The sequence below is a fragment of the Sorex araneus genome, chromosome 3 (assembly GCF_027595985.1).
Source record: "Sorex araneus isolate mSorAra2 chromosome 3, mSorAra2.pri, whole genome shotgun sequence".
NCBI lineage: Eukaryota > Metazoa > Chordata > Mammalia > Eulipotyphla > Soricidae > Sorex > Sorex araneus.
In genome coordinates this window covers 26,350,192-26,373,916 of record NC_073304.1, presented here as the reverse complement: position 1 = coordinate 26,373,916, position 23,725 = coordinate 26,350,192, and the positions used below count along the sequence as shown (strand labels likewise).

The window sequence follows — 23,725 nt, the reverse complement described above, 5'->3', positions numbered from 1 at the left end:
ATGAACTGCGAGGCACGGTTGTCACGGGGTGGGTTGTCACAGTGCTGAGCCCCTGGAGGGCAGCATGAGGTGGTTCCCACATACCCTCTGGCGTCAGCAGGCCTCAGTCCTCTCCAGCTGCTAACCAGCCTACCAGCCCCAGCACCCTACCCAGCCGAACCTTGAGAGAGTCACCTGACAGTTCTAAAACTTTTGTTGTGTTTTTTTTTCTGAAAATAAAAATAATAATGTACATATTTAGAGTTAGCTTAATGTATTTATCATGGTGCTTCAAATTTTTTATTTTCAAAAAAACGTATTTAAAAGTATCTAGCAGTAGCTGGGGCTGGAGTGATAGCACAGCGGGTAGGGCATTTGCCTTGCACACGGCCGACCCAGGTTCAATTCCCAGCATCCCATATGGTCCCCTGAGCACGGCCAGGGGTAATTCCTGAGTACAGAGCCAGGAGTGACCCCTGAGCATCGCTGGGTGTGACCCAAAAAGCAAAAAAATAATAATGATAATAAAAAATAAAAGTCTCTAGCGGATTGGTGGGACTAGGTAAATAGGGGATGATAGAAAATAGCAATTTCTGAAAAACCCAAATGCTATCACCTTACCTGAAAGTCAAGGAGGGATGTGGGAGATAATATTTGTGTTATGAGTCATTTCACAGATGCTGAAGGTCTTTTTGTTTGTTTTGTTTTGGGAGGAGCCACACCCAGTGGTGCTCAGGGCTCCGTGTGATGCTCGGGGGAGTGTGCAGTTCCGAGGATCAAACCAGGGACTCAGCCCAGGGGACTGCATGTGAGGCAAACGCCTGAGCCCCTGTCCTAGCTCTCCAGACCCACATCATCTTGTAATATGCGCCACCTCATTATCCGGACACACAGAGCTGCAGATTCCCGGGGTCGGGACTCTGGAAACAGTGGCATGAACATTTAAGTCTGATTCTCAGCCCTTGAGTTCCTTCTACACTCGCCACCAACACGCCCATACACACGGTTGATGCATGCATAGGTCAAATCTCTGATGATTCTAGAAAAGGGAATAAATGATCAGAAATGGTGCAAGTACCTGAGGTGTGTGTGAGCGTGTGTGAGTGCATGGGGGCGGGGGGGGGAGAGATGTCACATGATGCTTTTTTTAAGCTGACTTCCGTTTTTCTGACTCCCCTTTAAGACAAACTAGGGGAACCCTGGCCAGTCCCATGTCACTTGGTGGGATCTTAATTTCGAAACAGCTCCTGGGGGTAGTTAGAAGACTTGAAAATCTCCGGGATGTCACTGTCCAGTTTCGAAATGATTTTGTAAATGGGTTTCTTCCAGGAAGGATCGGCGTCTTTCCCCGTGGAGACAGCCTTGAAGAACTCCTGTAGCGTCAAGCTGGCCATTTCCAGGAAGCCTTCCGGGACCTGCATCCCCCACGATACCCCCAGGAGAAAGAAGCCCTGAGATGGGGGGGGAACCAGCATCCAGACCCGCCGGGGGTGGTGTCTGCCACCACACCCCCCCCCCACGGAGGAAGCGGCACTAGCTGGCCCCCAGAGGTGCCGCTCTCCAACCCGGCGCCCCCATCGGAAAGCAACTGGAAAATGACGGCACTGATGAGCCAGCCCTGGCTGAAAGCCCGGCAAGAACGTCCCCTCGTGGAAGGAGCCGACGTCACTCACTGTTTCTGTTCTTCCCCTGGGTGTCTAACATGGAAAGGTGCCCCGCATCTCACCACCTTGGGGGCTGGATTCGAGGACTCAGTGGAATGGCAGGGAGGAGGGTTCACGTATATGTCCCAGTACCCCATAGAGGCATAGTCCCCCAGCTGCAGCATAGTCTGGGCACCGCCTGCTGGGCACTGCCTACTGGCAGAGAGCAGCTACGGTCGGGCAGCCCGCCCCCCTAGCCTTGGAGAGGAAGTGGAGCCCCTCTGCCCACAGGCGTACTTCCAGACCTCTGCTGGCACTGAGGTGCCCGCAGTTTTTCCCATTCTCGGGAGTATTGGTCACCAATCAAGTGACGGGCAAGAGGAAGAGAGTGTGGTGGGCAACTGCCTGGCACTGTGGAACAAGAGGCAAACCCCACCCTAGAGAACAAGGGTTCTCACCAGTGACCCTCACACAGACTTGCCCTCCAGCTGCAACCTGGGTGCCTTCCACAGAGAGCCTCCCACAGACGGGAGAACACGAGCATTGTTGACTCAGTAAGATGAAAGCATCAGAGATGATCTGTCCTGAAGACCCACAAATGAAGCTGTGCTCGTGAGAATAAAATGTAAGAACCCCATGGGGCTGGAGCAATAGCACAGCGGGTAGGGCATTTGCCTTGAACGCAGCCGACCTGAGTTCAATTCCCAGCATCCCATATGGTCCCCCAAGCACCACCAGGAGTAATTCCTGAGTGCATGAGCCAGGAATAACCCCTGTGCATCGCCAGGTGTGACCCAAAAATTAAAAAAAGAAAAAGTAAGAACCTGGGGCTGGAGCAATAGCACAGTGGGTAGGGTGTTTACCTTGCACACATTTGACCCGGGTTCGATTCCCAGCATCCCATATGGTTCCCCCAAGCACCACTAGGAGGAGTAATTCCTGAGTGTACGAGCCAGTAGTAACCCCTGTGCATCTCCAGGTGTGACCCCCCCAAAAAAAAAGTCAGAACCCAGTGAGGGGAAGACCTGAGAGCTAGTACAGTGGCTAAGATACACGTGACCTTACAGGGCCTGACCCGGGTTCCATCTACAGCACCATATGTGGTTCCCTGAGCACAGGGCCAGGAAGGAGTAAGCCTTGAGCACTGTCAGGTGTCTTCTCCTTACAAAAAAAATTCAAGACAGATACTGTTGTAAAGGAAACCCTGGCCAAGACAAGGTGTGATGGCGGAGCCCAGAATTGAGTCATGGACCTCCTGGCACCGAGGCAAATAGGCCAACAGTAACGTGACCTTGACTTAACCAGTCTCAGTGGCCGCACACCTGGCAGACCCCAGCTTGAGTTTCAGGAAGGAGTCTGACTCTGGAGCTGCTGAGATGGTGGCCTTTGTGATGGCCTGCAGGCCGGCCCCAAGCCACCATGCCTGTCTCAGGCATAAGGACACATATAGAAGAGGACCAGATCCGAAAGCCCCAGTCAGACAGGCCAAGGGTGCGCTTACCTCAAAGTCATTCCCCTTGTTATAGTGCATATTCAGAGTTCGGAACAAATCCGAGTCTCGGAGAACCACCAACGTCTGGGCATTTGTGACACCATCCGAGATTGCTTGTCGAGCAGATTTCTCCATTTGGATGTAATAAAACTCACGGAAATTGCTGAACCACTTGATCATCTGGGAGGTAATGCAGCGGTTGAACTGTACAAACAGGGGATCCCTCAGTCAGACGTTTGCCATGAGGTGCTGTGAACCGTCAGCGCCCAGCTCAGCAGCAGGATAAGTAAGAGCAGCTTCACCCAGTGTACAAAAGGGCTTCCTTTAAAGAAGCCACAGTAAGGGCTGGAGTGATAGCACAGTGGGACGGGCCCTTGCCTGCAGGAAGCTGACCTGAGTTCGATCCCAGGCACTTCATACGGTTCCCTGAGTACCGGCGGTAGTTCCTGAGTGCAGAGCCAGGAATAACTTACCCTGAGCATTGCTGGGTGTGGCTCAAGCCCTGCCCCACAAATCCCCTCCCCACCAAAAAGTAAAAAAAAAAAAAAATTGGGGTCTGGAGTAATAGCACAGCGGGTTTGCCTTGCACGTGGCTGACCCAGGTTCGAATCCCAGCATCCCATATGGTCCCCGGAGCACCGCCATGAGTAATTCCTTAGCCAGGAGTAACCCCTGAGCATCGCCGGATGTGACCCAAAAAGCAAAAAATAAAGAAGCCACAGTGATAGTACTTTGGGGTGGGGTCTTTCCCTTGCACACGGCCAACCCGAGTTCAATCCCCAGCATCCCATATGGTCCACCGAGCACTGCCAGGAGTAATTCCTGAGTACAGAGCCAAGAATAACCCCTGAACATCGCTGAGTGTGACCCCTCCCCCCCAAAAAAAAACCAAAAACAACTAAAGAAGCCACAGCGGGGGCGAGGGATAGTTCAGCGGGGGTGGCGTTTGCCTTGCACGTGGCTAGCTCAGGTCCGATCCCCAGCACCCCATGAGGTCCCTCGAAGCCCAAGAGGAGTGATCCCTGAGCCAGGAGCAAGTCCTCAGCACCAGTGGGTGTGGGCCCCCAAACAGAAACAAATTCTGATCAAGTAAATGACTGTAAACTTGAGGCTTGTTCGAGCTTTTCCGTGTTCCTTCCCCCGCCCTTGGGCCCCCCCTCTCCCTGCCTTGCACCTGGCCCCGTGCTGCAGGGGCGCCTCTCCAGCTGAAAGCCTGAACTCCAGCGGCCGCAGGGTCGTCACGGGCACTGGCAGAGCCCCCGCCCAGGAGGGGCTCTGCGCCGAGGCCACATGCTGGGGAAGAGCGCGCATGCGCGGTGGGACCCGCCTCGCACCAGGCTGACTCGTGGACATCCTTACCTGAACGTCAGGGAAGTAAGTCTTCAGGAGGTTGGAACTGGGATAGCGCGTGAAGAAAAACATGAGTTTGGCTTTCTTCAGGTGACCAGGGTTCAGGCCCTCCTGGATGTAACCCGGCGTCAAGGGAAATACATGCTAGTTTGCCAGATAACTCCACCTTATTCAAGTGGACAGTGGCCCTTCCATGTTTTGGGGGACATCTGGGGGGGGTGTTTGTTTTGGCCCATACCTGGCAGTGCTCAGGGCTTATGCCTGGCTCTGCGTTCGGGGATCAGTCCTGGTGGGTTCGGGGACCATCTAGGGTGGATAGAACCCAAGTTGGCCGTGTGCCAGGCAAATGCCCTACATGCTGTGCTATCCCTCTGGCCCCACCTAAGCTTTTCTTTCCCTCCTCTCCCCCCCCCAGCCCCCACCCCCGCCCCATGTAACGGCTCCATTTCTGTCTGTAGCAGATCTGACCAGGTAAGAGTTTTCCCTCCTAGATGCGGATATCGCCAGTGTACGGTCAAGTTTTGGGACTTAAACGTCTGCTGTGTGGAGACCCCATGGCATCTAGGAGAGCAAACACCCGTTATGGTGCTCTGTGCTCTCTGAGTAGGGAGGGAAGAGGAACTCTGCTCTTCTGCCTGGTTCCTCGTCTGTGAATGGGGAGGAGGTCCCTGGCCTTTGCTGTGAGGCCGATACCGTCCCCTCCCCTCTCTGCAGTGCTCGAGGAGCTCCCCTACGGGGCCACACCTGCATCTCCTCTACCAGACGGATCTCCCCCCTCTTCCCTCCCCAGATCAGGCTTGCTCCTCTCTCCTTGGGGAGGCCTCCCTGGCCTCCTGCTGCCAAAGCTTCTTGGCCCAACCCCCTGTGGTAGCCGTGGCTTTTACCGGAATCTCGACTGTGTGTTCGTCACCCCAGCTAGACTGACTTTCTGGAGGACAGGGGCTTGCTTTTCGTCTTCATTTGCCATGTGCCCGCCCTAGTGCTGAGGACGCTATAGGTGCTCAATAAATGCCTGTTGGAGGCTGGGTGCGTGACCTTCATCCACGCGCAGATACGGAAGTGCCTCTCCAGCTTGTTCCTCACTCTGGGAACATCCGTCAGCCTTAGAGCAGAGCAACCGGAAGGAAGCGTTCTCCGTAGGAGCCTTGCAAGAGGCACAGAATAACCAGGACTCACTGGATAGCCCCGCTGACTTCCACAGGGCTCCCGGGAAATAGCTTCTGGCCTCTCTCCAAGCAAGTAGAGGGGAGACCCTTTTGGGGGCTGAGTTGTTTCATTCTTCTGCCGCAGCCTGGCTTTATTGCGAGGTCAGCCTTCACTGGGGGCCCTCACCCACTAGCCTTTCATCGTCACGTGCCAAGAAAGTGCATCCATGCTGCTGTCCCTATACCTCTGAGAAGCTTCACTACCACCAGAAGAGGTGGTGGTGGCTGGGGAGGCGCTCTGAGCGGTGGCTTTGCTGTTGCTGCCAGCCGGGAGATTTTGCACGCAAGAGGATGCTCAAGCTTTGGAGGGGGTTGCGAACTTCACACCTGCGGCCAGTAGGGGGCACTGTTTCTTAGGTTTTAAGATGAGCAGTACCAGTCCTGGCGTGCTGTGGACAAGCGCCACCCAGTCCTGCCAGCCTGGGGACACCTCTATCCACGCCTGACCCTGAAATCCACAGACACCTCCGCCTTTAGAGTGTCCCAGGGACGTAACACGAGCTGAAAGAGCGTGATCCCAAATATGTTCTCAGGAATTGGAGATGCTCGCTGGAACAGGGTTTTGGAGCAACCTCCCTCTCTTAGGCCAAGCTTACTTGACCTGCCCCCTTTCTGGGGGGAAAAAAAAATTGGCTTCCCCAACCCCAACCCCTGGAAATTTATCCTAAATGGGGAAAAAGTGCACTTGAGCCTCCACTGTAAGATTGGAACAATAAGGTGACACATCCAAAAGCCTGCAGCCCAGCCTGGGTCCCTCAGTCCTCCCGGGGGGCTCCCGCCTCCTCCAAATACCAGCCCCTTACCTAACCACCACAGCTCTCCCCAGCATCTGTCCCCTCCTGTCCCCTCAATTGCTGCTTAGAAACAGTTCCTTTACCCAAGGCTCTTGTCCTGCCAGAATCTCTGGTCTGGTCTCAGAGAAACACTCCCTGCCCTGTTCGACTTCCCCAGGGGTTTCTGACCCTCAGACCCCTCACCCCCATCCCCAATGAATGATCTGGACTTGGAGGAGCCGAGAGGTGGGAGGGCTCCCGCCTCCCATCACTCCCGCCACTTGGGTACGTGAGCAATGGACCACGAAGTTCCGGAGTTCTTCCTCCCAGGGAGGTTCATCCTGTCCATTCCCGTCTACAGCCCTTTCAGACCTGAAGAACTGCGCCCTCCTCCCATGGTGGTAGACTCTCATGTGTCCCAAAGGGATGAATAAGCTGCACCAGCCTCTGTCAAGACCCGAGTGGGGTCCCCCCACTCTTAAGAACCGAGCCCCTGGGCACCTCAGGCAAGGCATGGGACTGGCCACAGGAATACAGCCGTGCCCCGGGGCCAGGCCGGTGCGGGGTGGGGGGGGGGGGCCTGCGCCCTCATCCGCTGGAGTGCCTACTCTCTGGGCCGCCACAGAGAACCGCAGCCACGCAGAAAGGATATGTGGACCGGAAGAAAAGGAGGAGCCTCTGCAGCAGCCTGCAGACCTCCCGCCTCCATTTTCACGGAGGAGAGAAGGGGCAGTCCTTCCAACACGGGGGGCGTCGTGAGAGACAGGGGGTGCCGCAGCCGGAGTGCCCCCCAAGGCCGCAGGGCCGGCTCTGAGCAGGCATGACTTTGGGGGGCGGAGTCCTGGGGGACGCCACCGCTCCAGGGGCCCTTGGTTCGGGGCCCGAGTAACTGGCGAATAAACTGGTTTTCCTGGACGTGCATAGGCACGGCCAAGGGCCGGCTTCCCGGGGAAGCCTGATACAGGCTGGGGATCATTCTCCGAGCATCTAGAGGCTTGGCCAGGGAGAAGTCTCCCAGGGGGCGCCCAGCTGGTGGCGGGGACCTCCTGGGCCAGGCAGCCAGAGGAAGGGGGTCTTTGCTGACTCCCCGCTCTGCAGGGGAGAGCTGGCCGGCATCCTCTGGCCCCAGCCCCTGGGAACTCGCGCTCAGCCGAGCCAGGTGGCCCGCTGGGTCCAGCAGCACCTTCTGTAGCACAGAGTCCACGGCCTGGGACATGGCGCTGCTCAGTTCTTTGCGCAGGATCGCCAGCAGGGCCTGTGCTCCGGGGGGCAGGAGCCTGGCCTCCTCGGCCTGGGCACCCAGCTCACAGGCTCCACGTTCTTCAGCCCTAGAGAGGTTCTTGCTCAAACCCTGCCAGCGACTGTCGCCCTGAGTCCAGGGCCGTGTCCCGCAGCCATTCATGGGCCCGATGGGCTGGGCCGCCGGCAGGAGGCGCTCCTGCACGAGCCTCAGCTGCTGCTTCAGCAGCTGCAGTTCTTCCCTCACCCGAGAGCCCCTCTTCCTGCTGCCCCGGCCCCCCGCAGGGCCTGGCTGCAGATGGCCTTGCTGCGTGGGGACACTCTGCTTCCTCTTCCGCTCCCGGACCTTCTCCACGCAGCACGGGCCAGCGCCGGTGGCCGGGTTGCTGCTTGACCCCAAAGGGCTGGCAGGGAGGCCCATCCCTCGGACAATGGTCTCCACTCTCGCCCTCTTGGCCTGGATGTGCTCATCCCCAAACCGGTCCGGGTCGGCGAGGCTGGAGCTGGGGCCCTGGCTCCGGGGGATGGGCGGGTCTCTGCCCTGTGGGCTCCCTCCAACTTCCATGCAGGGTTCGGTCAAGGGAGGAGAGTGCAAGCCGGCGTCGGGCTCCATGCCTGGGCTCCAGGTGTGGGCACACCCAGAGCGGGCTGGGATTTCCCCTCTGTCCTTAGGTGAAAGCAGTGTCTACAGAGAGAGGTTTTGCGAGTCTCCTGGACAGACTTCGAAATCAGGAAATAATAGGTGGGATGACTTGGGCGCTGCTTTGCAAATAAATGCAGGTTTGGGATAGGGCACTTGTCTGACACCAACCCTGCTTCTATCCCAGGCACCACGTGTGATTCCTCCAAGCACCGCTAGGGGTCATGCCTGGCCACAGAGCCAGAAATAACCGTAGCACAGTCAAATGTGGTCTAAAAAACAAAAAAAAAAAAAAAAAAAAATTTTAAAGGAAGAAAGAGAAAAATCAGGGAAAAAAGAGAAAGCAGTATTGGGTTGAGGAGACCTAGGACGGGCATGAATTCCTTGTGGAGGGGGGAGGGGGCACTCCTGGCAGTGATCGGTACTCCCCAGCAGTGCTCACTCCTAGAGGTGCTTGGGAACTTGGAGAAGGGGAAGCACACAGTGCTGGGGTCTCACCCAGGGCCTTGCATGTTTTCTATCACTAATCCACACCCCCAGGCTGGAGTCTGTACTTGGGGAGAGGGGAACCTCCCAAACGGTGTTCAGGGGGCCCAGGTAGGGCTCGCTCCTGGTGAGTCTCAGACAAACCGACCCAGATGGTTCAGTCCTCGGGCCAGTGGCGCTGGGGACCTCAGGGCTATACCAGGCGATGTGAGGGTGGGGTCAGAATGAGTGAAAGTGCCCCTCCAGGTGCACCTGGGCTTTCTTCTCTTTCCATCCATTCCGGGGCCCTAGAGGGGCTGCATCACCCGCCCACTTTGGGAGACACTGACCTAGCTCCTTTGGGAAACAAAGTCAGGACAGAGGGCTCTCAGCACCCCAAGACCAAGCAACTCCGCGTCCTCAGACCAGAGCTTTGAACCCCCCTGGTAAGGTTACCAGGAAGTGCTCCAGGCCCCCCAAGCAACTCCTCCCCCCAAAAAAAAAATTCAAGAAAGAGACATGATAGATTGAGAAGTAGATGGATAGGAATGGAGGGGGAGAGAGAGAGAGAGAAGAGGAGGTGGGCAGGGGGGAGGGGAGGAGATAGGAAGGTGCTTCTGGAACCTCTGACTCTGCTGGGTCTCCCTTTAGGCCACTGAAGCTTTCTGTCTGTGCTCCAGAGAGCACAACTGCTCGGCTCAGAGACAGACTCAGTGGCTCAAGGGAGCGGTGGTCCCGGAATGTCCTGGGGGCAGACCTAGTGCTGCGGGGGCTGGAGAGAGCTCAGACCTAGTCTACGGCCCGAGCGGCACTGCCCACTCCTAACCCCTGGAGGAAACGGCCTCTTCGAGGAGCCACAGGAAGCCTCTGGGTGTGGCTGGCAGCGGCAGGGCTGGGTTTAGAAATGAACTCACGGGCTTCCACAGTCATCCTAGATGTGGCAACGCTCACAATGTGGAAAATAGCATTCACTGCCCCCCTCCCAGACACATGGACTCCGCCACTTTCCTTAAATGATTAAAGCAAGGTAGGGTCATTCCTCCCCACCACCATTTAGGGGGTTATTCAAAGGCAAAGACAGACTCCCAAGAATGTTGCCGCCCAGAGGAAAAAAAAAAAAATCAGTTAACATATTGGCATTCGTCATTTTTTCCAAGCCTTTTTGTTTCTGTGCAGATAAATTTCCATAGTTACATAAATTGTTTAAATTTGAGGCCAGGGTGATGTCTCAAAGGGTTGGAGCTTGTATTTTATATGCAGAAAGCCCAGCACTGCTTACAGCCCCAAGTGTGCTGGGAGTTAACCCCTGCGCATTGTCTGGTGTGGCACGAGGACCAAGAAAAACTTAATTTTGTGGGGGAGGCACACTGAGAGGTTGGGCCACAGCTTGCAGTGCTCAGGGCATACTCCTGGTTCTGTGCAGGATCATGCCTGGTGGTGCTTGGGGGACCATATGAGGTGCGAGGGATAGTACCGGGACCAGCCATGGACAGGGCAAGTTCCTTTGCTCCTGTGCTCTCTCTCCAGCCCTCAAAATATTATTTTGGGGGGATTTTGTTTTGGGGGCCACACCCGGTGATGCTCAGGGGTGACTCCTAGCTCTGCACTCAAGAATCACTCTTGGCAGTACTCGGGGAACCAAATGGGATGCTGGGATCAAACCCAGATCAGCCTCATGCAAGGCAAATGCCCTCCCCGCTGTATTATTGCTCCAGTCCCTCAAAACATAGTTTTAAAGAGTCCATACCAGTGATACTGGGGGAAGACAGCCCATGTCTCCTAGTGCCTGCCAAGGATCAAACTCAGGGCCTCACATGTGCCCGTCATATGTTCTGCCTTTTGAATTGTGTCCCCAGCCTGATTCAATGATTTTTTTTGAAATGGAACTTAAGGTATATTGTTTTATAGCTTTTCTTGTTTCTCCTCCTGTCAGTGCATACTAATCTGCAGTTACGCAGTGGAATCAGGTTCCTCGGTAGGAATATAGCATCATGTGGTTAATAAATTCCCTTTCTTGGCTGATGGTTTTTGTTTGGGGGTGACTCCTGGTGGTATTCAAGGGGCTCTGCTCTGCTCTGTGCTTGTGGGTTGCTTCCACAGTACTCAGGGCATCATGTGTCATCAGACACAGAACCTAGGCCTCCTGCAGGAAAAGCATGCTCTGTACTACAGCCCATTGAGCTCTCTGACCCAGCTGATTTCCTTCATTCCTGTGTTATCACAACTAGAGCAGCAGAGACCATGGAGAGTGAGAGCAGGTCCTTGGAGCCAGGCCAACTAACTACATACGGTCCCTGAGCATGGTCAGGGGTTACTCCTGAGCACAGAGCCAGGGATAGCTCCTGAGCACTGCTGTGGGTGGCACAAAATCGCCACCCAAAGAGTGTTATTTATAAGAGTAGACTTTGTGGGGAACAGAGAGAGAATATGGCAAGTAAGACACTTGCCTTGCACACAGCCAACTGGGGTTCAATTCTCAGCATCCCATAAGGTCTTCCAACCCCGCCAGGAGTGATTCCTGATTACGGTGCAACGAGTAACCTGTCAGTATTGCTGGGGAGGGCCCCAAAACAAAACAAACAAAAAAGAGTAAACATTGATTAAAAAAAATTATGAAGTGGGTATCATCCGGGGGATGTTATATTGTACAGCCATTTATTTAAAAATCATGTTTAAGAGGAATTTATGGAAAACTACTTTTTTTTTTTTTTTTTGCTTTTTGGGTCACACCGGCAATGCACAGGGGTTACTCCTGGCTCTGCACTCAGGAATTACTCCTGGCGGTGCTCAGGGACCATATGGGATGCCGGGGATCGAACCCGGGTCTGCCGCGTGCAAGACAAATGCCCTACCCGCTGTACTATCGCTCCGGCCCCCAGAAAACTACTTTTTAATAAGTGGTTAAGAGAAAATTATATATTAAGAAAGAAAAATTATAGCAAAATGTTAGCAAGAGTTGTTTGTGGGTGAGAGAACCAGGGTAATTTTTTTTTCTTTTTGGGTCACACCCGGCGATGCACAGGGGTTACTCCTGGCTCTGCACTCAGGAATTACTCCTTGTGGTGCTCAGGGGACCATATGGGATGCTGGGAATCAAACCTGGGTCGGCCGCGTGCAAGGCAAACGCCCTACCCGCTTTGCTATTGCTCCAGTCCCCAGGGTAATTTTTAAATCTATTTCTTCTTATGTTTGTGGGCCATAAACATCGATGCTTGGGGCTTACTACTGGCTCTGTGCTCATAAATCACTCTGGGCAGGGCTCTGGGGAACATACAGGATGCCGGGGATCAAACCTAGATCAGTTGCGTGCAAGGCAAACACCCTACCTGCTGTACTATCTCTCAGTCCCTTCTTATTCTTTTCACTTTTCTTCATTTTCAAGGGGTGTTTTCACTTTGGTCATTCAAAAACGCCTTTGATAACTAAAAATAGGCACTTATGTGGGGAGGCTGTGCCCAAAGGGACAAGGATGTGGGAGATTTCTCTGCTATTCAGTTTCCTTGTAAAGCTAGAACTGCTCTAAAAAGTAAAGCCTCTTAAAAACCAGTAAGTGAAGCTTAAGTTCTCTCAGATTGACACATAGATACATGTCCTCAGGCTTCAGAAATCAGACGCCTCACCAAGAAAGCTAACAGCTCAAAGATGAGGGTGACAGTTCCAGCTGTGCATGCAGGAGACCTGGGTTCAATCCCCGGCACCCTATGGTCTATCAGCACCATCAAGAGTGACCCCCAAGGGCCAGAGCGATAGCACAGTGGGTAGGGCGTTTGCCTTGCACGCAGCCGACCTGGGTTCGATCCCCGGCATCCCATATGATCCCCCAAGCACTGCCAGGAGTAATTCCTGAGTGCAAAGCCAGGAGTAACCCCTGAGCATCGCTGGGTGTGACCCCCCCAAAAAAAAAGCAAAAAAAAAAAAAGAGTGACCCCCAAGCACAGAGCTTGGAGAAGCTCCTGAGCACTGCTGGGTATGGCCCCCAAACAAAGTAATCAACACAGAAGACAGGATTTCTGAGATTAGTCCAGTTAGGTAGGATTTCATGGGTACAAAGTATCCAATGACATAGCGGTTGATTATTGCGGTTGTTTTTCCAGTGAAAGCTAGATACAATTCTTTCATTGCTCTTTGCAACCAAAATGGTTGAAGTCATAAGCGTGAGCTGGAAAGATGTGTCTCATCAGCAACTTCGAAGATCACCCCAACATGGGAGCCCTTCTCCCGGTTTCCCCAGGATCTGTCTGGAGCTCCCCCAAAACCCTGTCCCGGGAGACAATTCCTTCAGGGTCTGTGGAGGTGAGGTGAGACCAGCAGCGCCCAGGTGGTGATATGGCCACTTTTCAGGGGACAGCAAGTACTTTTGCCACCGGCCAGTCAGACACCGATGCTCAGTCAACAAAGCAAGGTGAGTTACGGGGAGAACTTGGAGAAAATGCACCAGGCAAGAGAGAGCCTGCTTCGTCCCCCAAGCTCCGCCAGGAACAAGTTCCAAGTACAGAGCAGAGAGTAGCCCCTGAGCATCGCCAGGTATTCTAAAAGAAAAGCCAGGCAGCTGGAGTGACAGGACAGCAGGGATGGCACTTGCCTTGCACAAGGCTGACCCAGGTTCAATCCCTGGCATCCTATAGGGTCCCCGAGCACCGCCAGGGGTGATCCTTGATTGGACAACTAGGAGTAAGCCCAGAACACCGATGGATGTGTTGTGTGCGCAGAACCCAAAGACAGAGAAAACCCACCAACCAAACAAAAACAAAAAAAATCAACAACTAGATCAGTCAATTAAAAGAAAATGGCCCAGGCAAAGCCCCAGAGACCATGCTTACCTGTCTCAGGCGAGTTTCTCCAGCTCTACAGTTATTTCCTTGCTACATTTGCTGCCAGGTTTTTGTAGGGGGAAACTTCGTGTTTATTTTTGTGGGATTTTGTTTGTTTATTTTCTAAAGGCAGTAGTTGGACTCTGCCTAATAAATAAACTCATAGACCCACTGTCTGCATGAAGAAATATTTGGGAGGAGTGCCTTGCCCCAGACTGCCTATTGTCTGTTGATGTCATGATGTCACAGAATCTAAGGGTCCCCACTGAGTTTCAAGCAATCACACAATTCCACATTTCTTCTTCTTCTTCTTCTTTTTTTTTTGGGGGCAGTTGGGCCACACCCAGGAAAGCTTAAGGGGTTATTTCTGGATCTTTGCTCAGGGATCTCTCCTGGCGGGGGATCATAGAGGATATCTGGGATAGAACCCAGGTCAGCTGTGTGCAAGGCAAACACTTTATCCACTATACTCTCTCTCCAGCCCCATAATCCAAATATTCAAACATTAAAGTGTTCTATGCAAACACTTTTTTTTTAATTTTATTTTTTGGTTTGGGGGCCACACCTAGTTGTGCTCAGGGCTTACTCCTGGCAGGACCTTGGAGAACCTTACGCATTTCTAGGGGTCAGGGATCCAACCCAGATCTCCTCCATGCAAGGCAAGTGCCTTACCTGCTCTGGATTATCACTCTGGCCCCACAAATACCTTTTTGTTCTGACTCCACTCGACCCTTGATGGTCATTTATTATGTGCAAGGACCCTAGAGCTTCAGCCCGTGTCAAGTGCTGAGCCAGGTGTTTAGCGTATAACGGAGGCGATCTTGGAGCCCTCTTTCTCTGGGGATGGGCTTAGAAGTGTGCTTCTGACTAATCTGGTTGGATGCTAGTGCAGCTGAAAGGCAGAGGTTCCATGGACTGTGGAAGACCCAAGGACTCTTGAGCATCCTCTTGGCAGCATAGTTACTGGTTTGAGGAGCAATAAAAGCAGACTGAGCCGGAGTTGGGTCATAGGGCTCTGACTAGTGGCGAGGGAACGGTAGTACTGCACACAGCCACCTTGGGAGAAAAGCCTCCCACCAATGTTTTGGAGTCACTTCTGCTTGTTACTTAATTGCTGCTATTTTGCATTCCAAAGTATCTTCTGGGTGGTGGTAAAAGGATGCTCTCTAGTAACCTGTTAGTCTCTCAGCCTACTACTTTCTCTTCCTGGAGAACCTTTAAAATGAAGGGTCCACAAATTAGCTCCTTCCTGGTGTGTTATAATGAGAGCTCTTCCTTCCTTCCTTCCCTCCCTCCTTCCTTCCTTCCTTCCTTCCTTCCTTCCTTCCTTCCTTCCTTCCTTCCTTCCTTCCTTCCTTCCTTCCTTCCTTCCTTCCTTCTAGCTCCTTCCTGGTGTGTTATAATGAGAGCTCTTCCTTCCTTCCTTCCTTCCTTCCTTCCTTCCTTCCTTCCTTCCTTCCTTCCTTCCTTCCTTCCTTCCTTCCTTCCTTCCTTCCTTCCTTCCTTCCTTCCTTCCTTCCTTCCTTCCTTCCTTCCTTCCTTCCTTCCTTCCTTCCTTCCTTCCTTCCTTCCTTCCTGTCGAGCCTCCCACCCGAGCTCAGCAAACATGAGCAGCCAACGGAAGATTCGTTCAGGTTAGTGTCATGTTCCAGGTCCACGGCATTTTGATTCTTGTCTAAGTCTTGTGCATGCACAGCTCATGTCGGAGCTGGGGCTCTGCGGCTTCCGCATCTTCATCTCCCCGTGGCTGTGGGCAGCCAGCCCGAGCAGCTCTCCCTCTGCACTGGCCCGTGCTGGAAACGGGGAGAGGGGATTGAAACTGATGGCCCCGGGCCACAGGGCTCTGGGTAAAGCCAGACAGGCAGGCAGGCAGAGACCCACCAACACAGTGATGCCCTGCTGGTCGGCATCACTGCGGCCCCTGAGAGAATCCACCAGGACCTGGACCTGGATCCAGCTCACTGCTCTAATGTGACCTGCTGACATTCACTTTCACTCACAGTCCCTCACTCCCAGTCCCTTTTCCTAGCAAACGGAGCTGCTCAGTCCAGAGAGAGAGAGAGAGTACAGCTGGTGGGGCTCTTACCTTGCACGTAGCTGACCCAGGTTCGATCCCTGCCAACTTGCATGGTCCCTAAGCCTGCCAGGCGTGATCCCTGAATGCAGAGCCAGGAGTGAGCCCTGAGTGCTGCCACGTGTGGCCACCAAATAAAAACAAAATCAAAAACAAAATCGCTAACCCCATTAGGAACCTTCTAGGGGTATGATGAGAATCCCATGCCAAGTGGCTGCACCCCAGAACTGATCACAGCCCTTCTTAAAGTTTTCTTCCCCTCTCCCTCTGAAGGCAGGCCCAGGAGACCACAGGCAGGAAACAAACTTCGGATGGGGCTGAGGGATCACCAACACGGTGGGTAGTTCTAGACTTTCAGGTTTTAATTGTAAACATTTTAAAAATAATCTGTCGGGGCTGGAGCGATAGCACAGCGGGTAGGGCGTTTGCCTTGCACGCGGCCGACCCGGGTTCGAATCCCAGCATCCCATATGGTCCCCTGAGCACCGCCAGGGGTGATTCCTGAGTGCATGAGCCAGGAGTGACCCCTGTGCATTGCCGGGTGTGACCCAAAAAGAAAAAAAAAAATCTGTCACTGTCATCCTGTTGCTCATTGATTTGTTCAAGCGGGCACCAGTAACGTCTCTCATTGAGAGACTTATTGTTACTGTTTTTGGCATATTCAATAAGCAACGGGTAGCTTGCCAGGCTCTGCCGTGTGGGCTCCATACTCTCAATAGCTTGCCAGGCTCTTCGAGAAGGGCAGAGGAATTGAACACAGGTCGGCCGCGTGAAAGGCAAATGCCCAACTGCTGTGCTATCGCTCCAGCCCTTAAAAATAATACTAACAAAAAAAATAATAATAACAAAAAAACCAAATGAGTGAGTTGAGGGTTGCTGACATCTGATTTGCAGTGGAAGGGCACAAAATAAGTATAGCATAGACTACCATCTACCATCATTTTTATTTTGTAGGGGAAAAAAAAGTCAGACCAAAGAGACAGTACAGTGAATAAGGTGCTTGCCTTGCATGCAGCTGACCCTGGTCTTGATCCCTGGCACCACATATGGTTCCCTGAGCACTGCCAGGAGTAATCCCTGAGTACAAAGCTAGAAGTAAGCCCTGAGCATTGCCAGGTATGCCCCACCCACCACCACCACCCCTCGCCCCCCGCCAAAGAAAGTCTTAAATGGACTAGAGTACACGCTCTGCTCGTAAGAGGCTTGGGTCTGAGTTCCAGTACTGCATGGTCCCCTGAGCACCGTGGCAGTGACCCCCACATAAAGAGCTGGATGCAGACTCTGAGCACCACTGGGTGTGGCTCTCAAGTCAAAAACTCCCCATGAAACTCAACCAACTGTTCTCTATTTTGTTGTTGGTGGTGTGATTCTTTGTTTTTGTTTTTGTTTTTTGCTTTTTGGGTCACACCCGGCGATGCACAGGGGTCACTCCTGGCTCATGCACTCAGGAATCACCCCTGGCGGTGCTCAGGGGACCATATGGGATGCTGGGATTCGAACCCGGGTCGGCCGCGTGCAAGGCAAACGCCCCACCCGCTGTGCTATTGCTCCAGCCCCTGTGATTTTGTTTTGTTTTGTTTTGTTTTGTGTGACCACTCAGCAGTGCTAAGGGTTTACTCCTGGCTCTGCACTCAGATTCACTCTTTGCGACCCAAAAACAAAAACGAAAGAAATTCAAAACTGTTTTGCTCTGTCGATAAAGCTCTTCACCTGGCTTTTGCTGAAAATATCACAGATCCAAGTTAGAGAACCTTGGGTCTGTGAGCCAGGCCCAGAGAGGTGAAGTGACCAGCCCAAGGCCACGCAGTGGCTGTGGCATCTCAGCGTGGTCTTGGGTGAGGACCTTGGCCACACTGAGGGCTCCTGCATGTGGCAGAGACAGGGGCCCACCTGGGAGTTCCGAGGCTATCGCCCTACCGCTGGCCGGTTATGCCCCCAGTCAGACTTTCTGCCTTTTCTAAAAGGGGATGGCGGGGCAGGGCAGCCCGAGAGTTAAAGCAGCCGGTGCTGCCAGCTGGTGTTCGATCCCCGGCACCCCATAAGGTCTCCCGAGCCCTGGGCCCCGTCAGGAGCGATTCCTAAGCACAAGGCCCCAAGCAAGCCCTTGTCACTGCCAGGTATGCCCCCAATCAGCAAAAATAAATAAATAATACAAATAAAAGGGAATGAGTTAATGAGAATCACCCCTTTATGCAAGACAGTGTTAGAACTCAACAAAAGAAGAGCCTCAGAGGGGTCCAGGGCCGGGAGGTGGTTCTGAGGGCTGCAGCAAGGACTGCCTAGGAGAGCCCTGGCCCCCCAGAGCCCCCGGGGCACAGAGCCAGGGTGAACCCAACCTCCCTCCCCAAACCAAAGGTCTCTAGTGACACAGAACAGGGTCTGAAGGACTGGCGTATTAGAAGGGAAATGTTTCCACGTCTTAGCCCATGATGTCCTTTCAGCCAGCAGGAACAGAGGCAGAAAAGTCAGCCACACCATGAAAATGGTTGAGGGGATGGGGTGGGCACAGAGGGGGTCGTGCTGGTCTCAGCACTTTACACAGCATTGAAAAGGTTCCTAATAAACATTCCCTCATCAATAACCAGGTGTTCCTATCACAGCAGGGGGTGGAGGTACTCACGGAGAAGGGGATGGGGGTACTCACGGGGAAGGGGATGGGGGTACTCATGGGGAAGGGGATGGGGGTACTCATGGGGAAGGGGATGGGGGTACTCACAGGGAAGGGGATGGGGGTACTCACGGAAAAGGGGATGGGGGTACTCACGGAGAAGGGGTAGGGAGTACTCACAGAGACAGGGATGGGGGTACTCACGGAGACAGGGATGGGGGTACTCACGGGGAAGGGGATGGGGGTACTCATGGGGAAGGGGATGAAGGTACTCACGGAGAAGAGGATGGGGTACTCACGGAGAAGGGGATGGGGGTACTCATGGGGAAGGGGATGGGGGTATTCACGGAGACAGGGATGGGGGTACTCATGGAGACAGGGATGGGGGTACTCATGGGGAAGGGGATGGGGGTACTCACGGGGAAGGGGATGGGGGTACTCACAGAGACAGGGATGGGGTACTCACGGAGAAGGGGATGGAGGAACTCACAGAGAAGCTGCTTTCAGGGGCTCCGTCTGCTAGGGGCCAGGGCCCAGGTGGGAGCTGGAACAGCCCAGCCCTCACCAGGCCAGGAAGTGATTCTGGTTTTCCTGCTTCCTCCTCAAGAGGTCTGGTGGCCGTAGCTGGCTGGGGGAAGCCTCTGGCCCTCGCTGTCTCCTCCTTCTTGGTGGGTGTCAGGCATGAGAAGACAGGCCAGCCCTGCTGCAGCCACCAGCACTGGGGACAGCCAACTGTGTGGAGCTGATGAATATGCAGATAGAGGCCGAAGCTGGTTGGCTGCCCCCACCCTCCCCACCAGATGCCCAGAAAAGCCAGCCAGAGAGGACCTTCCTGAAATGCCATCTCTTCTGTCCTTGCCTGAGGATCCCCAGAGCCCCTGAAAGGTGAGGCCTGAGCTTCCTACCCGGTCTCTCCCTTGTCCCTGATCCCCAGCGGGAGCTTACTTCTGACCTTTGCTTCCGAATCCTGCAGGGCGACCTCCCCAAGGAGGGGTCTTTTCCCAGCCCCCTACTCCCTAAAGAGGGGGATGCAAAGGTCTGAGCACTGTGAGAGAGGCTGTTGGCTGGATGCAAAGTCCTGACCTCTGGGTCTTTGCTTGCTTGTTTGTTTGGGGGACCTTATCCGGGATTGCTCAAGATTTACTTCTGGCAGGCTTGGGAGACTTATGGGGTGCTGGGGGTTGAACCCTGACTGGTTGCGTGCAAGGCGAGAGCCTCACTCGCTGTGCTATTGCTCCAGCCCCAATCCCTGGCCTCTGGAAGAACTAGGGGAACTCATCAAACCTGTCCACACCCTTTCCCTTCTTGCCGGCTTCCCCTCCTTCCATTTGGGAAGTGTCGTCAGTGTTATAGTATTAATCAGGAAAACTAATGAATGACAATTCAGCACGGCAGGGACAATCCAGAATACCACATTGAGTGACTGAGACAAGTTCTAGAATGATATGGGCAACTGTGATTCTATGTATATTGTGTTTCAAACTAGGTCAGACAATATCGAGATTTTTCATTGTGAGTTCATGAGCGTGCTGTTACAGGTGAATAGAGAGCTACCTAGAAACAGACAGAATTGAGGTATCAGGAATAACACAAAAGGAATATATAAGGACATGCTCCCTATTTATTTAATTTAGTTTGGGTCATATCCAGCTTATTCCTAACTCTGGAGGTCATTCCTGGTGGGATTCAGGTACCAGGATTTGGCTACATGCAAGAAAAAGGCCTCACCTCTTGTACTATATCTCTTCAGCCCTAGAGTAAAAATGTTAAAAAAAAAAAAAAAAAGGATAACAGGGCTGGAGCGATAGCACTGCGGGTAGGGCGTTTGCCTTGCACCCGGTCGACCCGGGTTCGATTCCCAGCATCCCATATGGTCCCCTGAGCACCGCCAGGAGTGATTCCTGAGTGCATGAGCCAGGAGTAACCCCTGTGCATCGCCAGGTGTGACCCAAAAAGAAAAAAAAATGTTAAAAAATTTGCTTTCTCTCTCACTTTTTTTTTTCGCGTTTTGGGTCATACCTAGCAATGCATGGGTGTTACTCCTGGTCTGCACTTGGGAATTACTCCTGGTGGTGCTCAGGGGACCATATGGGATGATGGTAATCGAACCCAGGTTGGCTGCGTGCAAGGCAAACGCCCTACCCACCGTGCTATTGCTGTAGCCCCTGCTTTCTCTTTTGAACCGTGCTAGAGACCCAAGTTTACACATGTCTATTCATAACTACCCAGTAGGTTCTAATGCATAATTCCATGGCCTGGGAGCCACAAACAAAAGGGCAAGTTCATTGTGAATGTACTTTGGACTCAACGGAGGCTCATATATGAACCTAAAGCAAATCCACGCTAACCTTTATCCTCTGCTTACTGAGTACCACAGAGTAGCAGACACTGCATTTTGTGGAGGGCATTGGGGCAATGGAACATCAAGTGTGACTGCAGATCCGCCCAGAAGACAATAAACAAGTGCGCACAAGCCCAGCAGACGCCAAGGGAGACAGCCCTGGAAGCATAGAAAGGTGTCTGGGGGTTAGCGAGGGACTGAAAATGAGATTTAGAGGATGATGATCAGTTCTTAGGCAGACAGGAGTTAGGGATAGATAGCTGCACAAAGTTGTCAAAAGGCTAGAGTAATAGTACCATGGGTAGGGCGACTCCAGGTTCAATCCAAGGCATCTCATCCCCAAGCCTTCCGGAAGTGATCCCTGAGGGAGAACCAGTAGTAACTCCTGAGTATTGCAGGCTGTGACCCAAAAAGAAAAAAAAAACCCAACCCCCCAAACAAAGAAACAAACAAAAAACTCCAAGTTGTCAAGGAGAAAAGGAGCACTTTGGGGATGGACCGGGGAGGGGGTGATTGGAGCTCACCTGAGGAATGGGGATGTGGGGAGGGGTAGAGTGGTGGGGGAGGGGGGGTGTCAGGACCAGGTAATCAGTGCCAGGGCAAGTTTCAGAGGTTAGGCTTTATCTGAAGACTGGGAGGAGGCTGGAAAGACTTTACGGCAGGGGTGTGATTGCATTAGATTTGCATATCACAAGGCTCTTTGCTCCTGGAGTCAGTGGGTTAAGAAAGTGGGGAGAGCCTAGGGTGGTTGGGGAATAACCCAAATGGGCTTTCTTGCCGAGCCCGCCTTCTCCCTTGGACATGCATCTCGCATGCTTGTCTCAGTGTTTCTCTGCTTGCCTGTTCCCGCTCCAGAGAAGCCTGTGTTCTCTCCTGAACACGCTCTTCTCCCTTTCTCTCCTCTCACAGCTTTCTAAATGTTTCAACAAAACCTTTCTTGCTTTATGCACATGCACATACACACAGACATGGAGAAATACAACACACACACACACCCACACACACACACACACGCACACACACACGTGATCCCTGAGTGCAGCCAGGAGTAACCCCTGAGCATCTGCTGGGTGTGGTCCAAAAATGGGGAAAAAAAAGTAACCCAGATGCAGTGTTGAGTTTAGATCATGGGCAGCCCCAGGCCAGGGTGTTTCCTTGGTGTCTGGTTAGGGCTGGCCCAGCCCTCCAGAAGGCCGGTGGAAGAAATGCTGGCTGAGTAACGGCAGCTTAAAGGCCCGAGGGTCAGGCAAAATGACTCAGCTAAGGAAACCCACAGCCCAGACTCCAGCTTTGCCTGACAGGGGCCGTGGGCGCTGGGCCTGGCGGCTGTTCCACTGTTTCCTCGTAGAATTCGTCTTTTTTTTTTTGGCTATATTAATCAAGTTAGTATGAGGTCTAATTTTACTCCATATTGGAGAAATATATCTAAGGGAATGTGAAAATGTGGACATTTTTAGAACTTTTTAACTTAAAACAAATGGTTAAGATGCTATCTATCTTCTAAATTATGATATCTATTTTTGTTTGGCTTTATTTTGATTTTGGGATCAAACTCAGCTGTGTTTAGAAATCACTCCTGATAGGCTCGGGGGACTAATGCCATGTGTCTCCAATTGAACCCGGGTCAGCTGAGTGCAATGTAAAGGCCCCACCTGCTGTAGGACCGCCCTGGCCCCTGATACAGTATTTTTAAATGCAAACATTGTGATCCAATGTGGTGTTTTGTTGCTTTATTGTTTATTTGAGGCCACACCCGGTGGTGCTTCCCAGGGAGAGATGGTTGTTGGGCTGGGTCAGGACTGAGAGCCATGTTTGGTCCCTCTGTGTCCTTGTAAGCCATCTTTGGTCCCTCTGTGTCCTTATGCTCCATTCCTCCCACCCTCTTTTTTTTTTTTTTCTTTTTGGGTCACACCTGGCAATGCATAGGGGTTATTCCTGGCTCTGCACTCAGGAACTACCCTCGGGAACATATGGGATGCTGGGAATCCCCGATAGGCCGCGTGCAGGGCAAAAGCCCTACCCAGAGTGCTATTGCTCCAGCCCCTCCCCCCACCCTCTTAAAGGAGGAAACCAACAAAAGCAAGCAATTCCAAGAGGCCCACTCGTTCCTGGTGACACTCTCCATTTCCCCCTCCAACCCCAATGCCCTCTAAATGCAAGGCTGTTATATACCTAGTCCACCCTCCAGAAGAAACCCAGCTGCAGACAGGAAGCTATTTTTCTCACACTTTTATATAGGTTTTGGGGCCAGACCCTATTGGGCTCAGGGGTTAATCCTGGTGGTGCTCCGGATGTAGTGCAGAGTAAGTACCCTCCCTACTGGATGATCTCTCCTGCCCTGTTCCACGGTGAAAAGAGCTGGCAAAAAGTCTGCTCACTTTTGGCATGTCCATTTCCAACCCACACCTAACTCCTGCTCAGTTCTAAGTTCAGGGGAGACATCCAGCGACCCAAAGTGCCTAACCCGGTCGACTTACATCCTGGGGTAACCTGACAACTCCCCACATATTTGCACAGCACATGTAGAGAACAATCGGCTCGCTAGGAGAGTGAGTAATGAATAGGGAAGTGCGGCTGTTTGTGTGGCGACTGGGGAGGATCTGCTCCGTAAAGTGACAGAGGGCTGGGCTGGAGAGATAGCGCAGGGCTTAGGGCACTTGCCTTCCACGTGCCAACAGATCCCGGGGACAGGATATATCGGTCCCCGAAGCCTGCCAGGCGTGATCCCTGAGAGTGGAGCCAGGAGTAAGCCCTGAGCATCATCGGGTGTGGCGGGGAGAGAGGGGGGAACCGGAGTGGGGGGGGAAGACCGCGAAGTGTTCCGGATTCTGGAGACAGAAATAAATGCTTGGGGCTTAAAAAAAAAAATCTTTTTTTTTTTCTTTAGTGGCTCCCGAGGCCAGAGAGGGCAACGGCACGTGCCCAAGGCCACTCATGTGTACGCTCTGGCAGGCCTGACTGCCAAGGTCGAAGTCCGCAGCCCGCGCGCGCCCTGCTGGGGCGTGCAGAGCCGTGGCGCGGCGCCCCGGGGTCCCAGGGGCCGCACGGCGGCGGGTTCCGAGCCAGGTCGGGGCTACGGGGGCCGGACGCGCGCGGGCTGCAGTC

At 53.2% G+C, this 23,725-nt stretch overlaps 1 protein-coding gene across 1 annotated transcript; it reads right to left on the bottom strand.

Annotated features, from left to right (window-relative positions):
• Nucleotides 1–437: 437 nt before the first annotated feature.
• PROX2 (prospero homeobox 2) lies at nucleotides 438–8,600 on the bottom strand. Its single transcript, XM_055133413.1, has 3 exons — nucleotides 7,626–8,600; nucleotides 3,124–3,318; nucleotides 438–1,394 (listed from the first exon to the last, which is right to left on the bottom strand). The coding sequence occupies exons 1-3, from the start codon at nucleotides 8,292–8,294 to the stop codon at nucleotides 1,209–1,211; spliced, it is 1,050 nt and encodes a 349-aa protein (XP_054989388.1). The 5' UTR covers nucleotides 8,295–8,600; the 3' UTR covers nucleotides 438–1,208.
• Between the last annotated feature and the right edge of the window lie 15,125 nt (nucleotides 8,601–23,725).